General features: G+C 37.0%; 1 protein-coding gene across 1 annotated transcript in view; it reads right to left on the reverse strand.

The window, feature by feature from the left end:
* Positions 1 to 824: 824 nt before the first annotated feature.
* The window catches only part of LYPLA1 (lysophospholipase I), a 10,037-nt gene continuing 5,691 nt past the window's right edge, over positions 825 to 5,170 (reverse strand). Inside the window, exons 4-8 of the mRNA XM_010149635.1 lie at positions 4,827 to 4,897; positions 4,180 to 4,253; positions 3,365 to 3,466; positions 2,622 to 2,798; positions 825 to 1,169 (exon numbers count right to left, since the gene is read on the reverse strand). Of these exons, the coding sequence (XP_010147937.1) occupies positions 1,116 to 1,169; positions 2,622 to 2,798; positions 3,365 to 3,466; positions 4,180 to 4,253; positions 4,827 to 4,897 (478 nt within the window). The 3' untranslated portion in view covers positions 825 to 1,115. The remainder of the gene's footprint in view (positions 1,170 to 2,621; positions 2,799 to 3,364; positions 3,467 to 4,179; positions 4,254 to 4,826; positions 4,898 to 5,170) is intronic.

The raw sequence follows: 5,170 nt of genomic DNA on the forward strand, positions 1-5,170 counted from the left end.
TAGGGAAATATAGATTGATATATTTGGAAATATTTTTTTTCAGAAAAAAAATCAAGTCTCAACATGCAATAAGAGTATTAAAGTTTAAGCAAGTTATATCCCAATTGTACTTATATTTCCATTTAAAAGGAATTCAAATTAGTCAATGTATGTTGTCACAGATGAGACTTAACAAGACACAAAACTACACAGCTGTGTTGTTTTCAGTTAGTTACTCCAAAGCAGCTAGAAAAATCAAAACTGCATGCTGGAATTGCTCTTGTAAAATATATCATCAATATTTCTACACAAATGAAAGCTACAAAGACTAAACCATGAGATGAATATTCAGTGTGAAGGCAGGAATTTTTTAATTAAACTCAAATTAACCCTACACACTTCTTCAGAATCCTGTTCTAAGTCAGCATTTGACATGTGTTTACAGTAATGAGGGGGAGGGGTGAGGAAGACAAGCAAATAAGTGACAAATGACGGTCTAAGAAGGAATGAGTCCCTTTAGAATTTCCACAGTACCTTTATGAAAACAGTTAAAAATTGAGATGTTTTAAATATAGGAAACATTTTTGCTGACTTCTAGCCATTCTACAAGAACCACCCTCCATATCTGAAGTAACAATTAACATTCAATTAAAGCTTTGTCCTTGGTAACATTTATTTTACCATCATATGCCCACTGTGTTACATGCTGTGTATTTTATGCATCCCTTACATACTGGAAACATTAAAACATTTCCTTTAAGTATTAAGAACAATGTCTCAAGTGTAACTACACTTTTCACATTTCTAGTTCCTGTTGCTCACTTAAATTTAGCTTTTAATTACTTGTACAAATAGTGTAAAATTCTGCAATCAAAAAAATCAGATGTTTTAAACAGTATGCTCAGGTTACATTCTGTCATTGTTACCTAGCTGCCTTATTCATATAGTGGACAATTAACACTAAAGATGATAATTTCTTGTACATGTGTATTTAATCCTCATCCTAAGTATAAACTTGCAACACAGTAGTAACACTGCAGGTATAGACGTAATGCTTCCTATCAGACATATGAAAAGAGTAAGACTCTACCACAGTTGATGCTGGTGCATTTACACAGAAGGCCTCTTATATCACTTCAGTCTACAGGAGGTAGATGTTTGTCTATGAATCTTTTTATATCCATCATCTCCTGTAAAGACAAAAGTATGTATTAGTTGAAGTTTCCTACAAATATATATTCAGCTACACTAAATCATGTTTCCACAAAGATGGGCTGAAGGGCTGGAGCTCCTCTCCTATGATGAAAGGCTGAGAAAATTGGGCTTGTTCAGCCCGGAGAAGAGAAGGCTCCGGGGAGACCTTACAGCACCTTCCAGTACCTGAAGGGGCCTACAAGGAAGCTGCTGGGGGGACTTCTTACACACTTTAACTACTGTGCACACAACAAGTCAAGGCTAATAACCTTTCAAGGCACTACACACTCAGAATAAGCTAAAATACCAGAAAAAGAGCAAAGACTACTTTTTCCTCCCCTCTCTCTGTGAAGTTGAGCCAGCAAGCTATGTATTAATCATCAAGTGATCTGAACTGCACCAGGCTGAGCACTGATAGGGTTTGAATGTAGCTAAGAACATAGCTTTGTGTATGCTTTAAATTTCTGCAAGTTTGCAGCAGTGCGAAAATCCAGCAGCTCCTCCTCACCATTCAGTTTGACTTTAATGATGCATCCTTCCTTATGGAAAAGCAATACAGCAAACTAGAGAGGGAAACCAACCCATGTTTAAAGTAATTTTTTTCTATGAAGTCAATGTTGTAAGAAAGAGCACATTATTAATATTTGTGTGACAAGTCAATACCATTACTGCCTAAACACAACAGTGTAAATATCCCAAAAATGTTGTCCAAGGATACAGTTCCCACCAGATGCAGCAATGAAAATTAACAAAGTTACAGCTGCTGACAAGTGACAGACTTGTTCCTTGCTCCTACCATTCACTTTACACAAGTTCTAATGCTTCAACCCACTGCAGCTGCAATAACTGAAGCCAGCAGCTTTTGCCAGTTCAGCAAGATCAAATGGTTCAAAGAAGTTTCTCATCAGCTCCAGAACTGGTGCAAGAAGGAAGAGAGGGCCACAAGGTCATGAGCAGAGGAACTATAGTCCACCCCTTTCTGGCAGCAACAAGCCATTACATCAGCTCAGCTGCCTCTTGAGCCAGAACCATAAATATAGGTTCTGAGGCTACCTCTTCCATTCTGTCAACCCTCCCCATTCCTTTGCCTCCACCCATAGAGCTAACACGATTCTTCTCTCAAAAATACCAAGTTGGATTTATGCTGTGAGAATCTGCCTCCCAATTCAGTGATTTTTTTTTAATTAAGTAAATAATAAAAATTTAGAAGAAGTTTTATAGACCAACTAGCCTAGCCCCAAAAATACCATCTTATGATGAAATTCCCATTAGTCATATGAACTTTTGCCTTGGATACTTTTTTAGCCAGGCATTCAGTTACTCACTATAGTAAGTCAGTAACAACAGTCAGTTATTATTTAAAAAAAAAAACCCACACAACAGATATTTGTTTTGAGGTAAAAAATTAACCATACCCAGCCAAAACACTGTATATGAAGAAAAATTACCTCAATACATGAGCTATGCATCATGCCAGAGTACGTCCTGAAGGTTACATTGGCTGGATTTATCATACTCTTTAGCTTCTCAACAGTGAGAGAACCAAACATTAAAGGAACCAGTGGGTCACAGTCCCCATGGCACTGAAGAACAGCCATCTCCTTGTTGACACCACTGATAGGGCCCTGTTAGGGGTGGAATTAGAGGGGAGAAGATAAGACAGTAAGCAAAGATAAAGCTAAAATCTTCAGGATAAAATAAACCCATGGCACTACGTCCTGTGGCACAACAAATTAGTTGACTTCTGAAGGAAAAACCCTACACTGTATAGTCTGCAAGTTCCTAACAAAGCAAGTCCTGTGCTTGACACAACAGTAAGTTCAAAAACCTGCAAATAAAATTTAAGCACTAATTTCAGAACAAAAGACCATGATTTCTGGCCAAGTAAAAAACCTGATATTTTGTTTAAATACCTAGTCTCTAATAAGATGGTGTCTTGCAAATAGAAAATTGGCTGTACCCTTTAAGTTTCCTACAAATGCCATTTTAAGCAGAGATAGCTACTGAGTATTTCCTCATTTTCCCTACCTGCCAAACTCTAGAACTCCACAGCCCTATTTTAAAAACGTCTGAGTTATTAAACAACTGTCAGTATTGGGTAATAACTATGGCCATCAATTCCTGCAAAAGATACAATCTCCAGATATTCACACCCCTTAAGTGCAAATTAGCTTAGGAAAGAAACAAATACCTGAGGAAAAGAAGCCCGTAGAGGAAGCCAGCAGCTGAGGGCTACAACACCTGCTAATTTTTGGTGTGTTGTAAGAGCTGTGTACAATGATAAAGCACCTCCCTAAAATAAAGACATAGAATGTTCCTTTTAATGTTTGTTTTAAGATCTCTGGTTTCTCCTTTAAAGGTCTTTCTCTATTCCAATCTATTCTTCCTTAGAACCAACACCAATACCAGTACTCCCATAAAATACTTATTTTGCTTTTCCCCCAAAGTCCACGTGAACAATTCAGAAGTAAAACAACTGATTTACCATAAGTAACAGAGGTGGAAACACCCCAAGACACACAACAGAACATGAAATAAAGCACTAATCACCCATGAAAATATTATCACTACTTAATTATTTTAATTTACTTGCATGCAGACTGAGGAGTTGGTGTATGGACCATTAAGCTACCAACCACAGATGCCTTACAAGTAGGAAGGGAATAATTTCACAAATAAATCCAGACCATCAAATACCTACTAAATTAAGCTTAAACTAAAAATAGTAGCAAGATTTTCAAGCAAAGCTACATCAGTTACACACATAAAGACTTTAAATAGACTATTAATTGTAGTACCTCTTTGCCACATGCATATTCATTTTCCAGTCAATAGTAACTATTTGCATAAAACTAAGAAACTGCATTTTTTAGGGGAAAGGAAAATTGACACCTTAAAATTTTAGAACCACCTGACATCAGCTCTGTTCAAGTGTCTGGATTTGCCACATTAGGAAAGCTAGGTTACCTCGCTAGAAAAAGACAGATCTTCCCAACCATACCTTACCTGAGAAAAGCCTCCCAGAATAATTCTATTAGAAGGAATGCCATTTTTCACTTCTTGATCTATCAGTGCCTTAACTGCAAGATAAAGGCCAGTAGTTAAAGACCACTCCATTCTGTAGAAAGTCTAGAAAAGCAAAGAGACATTCTCCCTGACATCAAGAGGAAGTCAGTGAAAGGGAAAATCTAGTCTGCTGTGCATTAAAGAGTATCAAAAGATCTAGAGCATGATCAGAAATTCCAGTGCCACAGTACCATTTCCAAAGAGAAAAACATTTAAGTTCATCAAAAGCCCCACTGTCAGGGAGATGGTATCTTCTTCTATCTAGCATCACAAGTGGATGCTTGTACAGCTCTAACCTGCTGTCCTACCCAGAATCTCTTTAAAAAAAAAAGTACACTGGTTCCCATGTACCATTTGTATTTGAGTGTATGGAGTGTGTGTACTGCTGAATTACTCTACCTACTAATGAAGTTAAAAACCCCACAAACCAAACCATGCCCTTTGCTAAACTTTGGTCAGGATTAATAAAGTATATATTACTTTCCCGAATAATTTTGTCTTTGGAAAAAATCTGTTTCAGACTGATAGTTCATTTTTAAGAACAAATGAAACTAATTTTAAGCCATAAAAAGTATTCCTAAGCATACCATTCTCTGCTGCCTGCTTGATTCCAACTTCATCTTCCTGTGAATCTGGAGAAAGTCCAATGATATCAAACCTTACAAAAATATCAACAAGAGAATTACTCAGAGCATCCATTCAATTTCCTTAAAGCACAAATAATCAAATCAGGGTATTTTCCAGATAAAAACGTCAGCTGACATATGTGTCAGCACCAGTCACCCATAGTTTATGGGAAATTGTGGAAAATCTGTGAATGTGGCTAAAAGGCTAGATCTAGCCAACAAAGCTTTTCTGAGTTTTGCAGCCTCCTGTCATTTACTGCACATTAAGCAGCTCAGTTTTGGCATTTGCTCAAAAAATATCAGCA

This window comes from Eurypyga helias, unplaced genomic scaffold (assembly GCF_000690775.1).
Source record: "Eurypyga helias isolate BGI_N326 unplaced genomic scaffold, ASM69077v1 scaffold3194, whole genome shotgun sequence".
Taxonomy (NCBI): Eukaryota; Metazoa; Chordata; class Aves; order Eurypygiformes; family Eurypygidae; genus Eurypyga; species Eurypyga helias.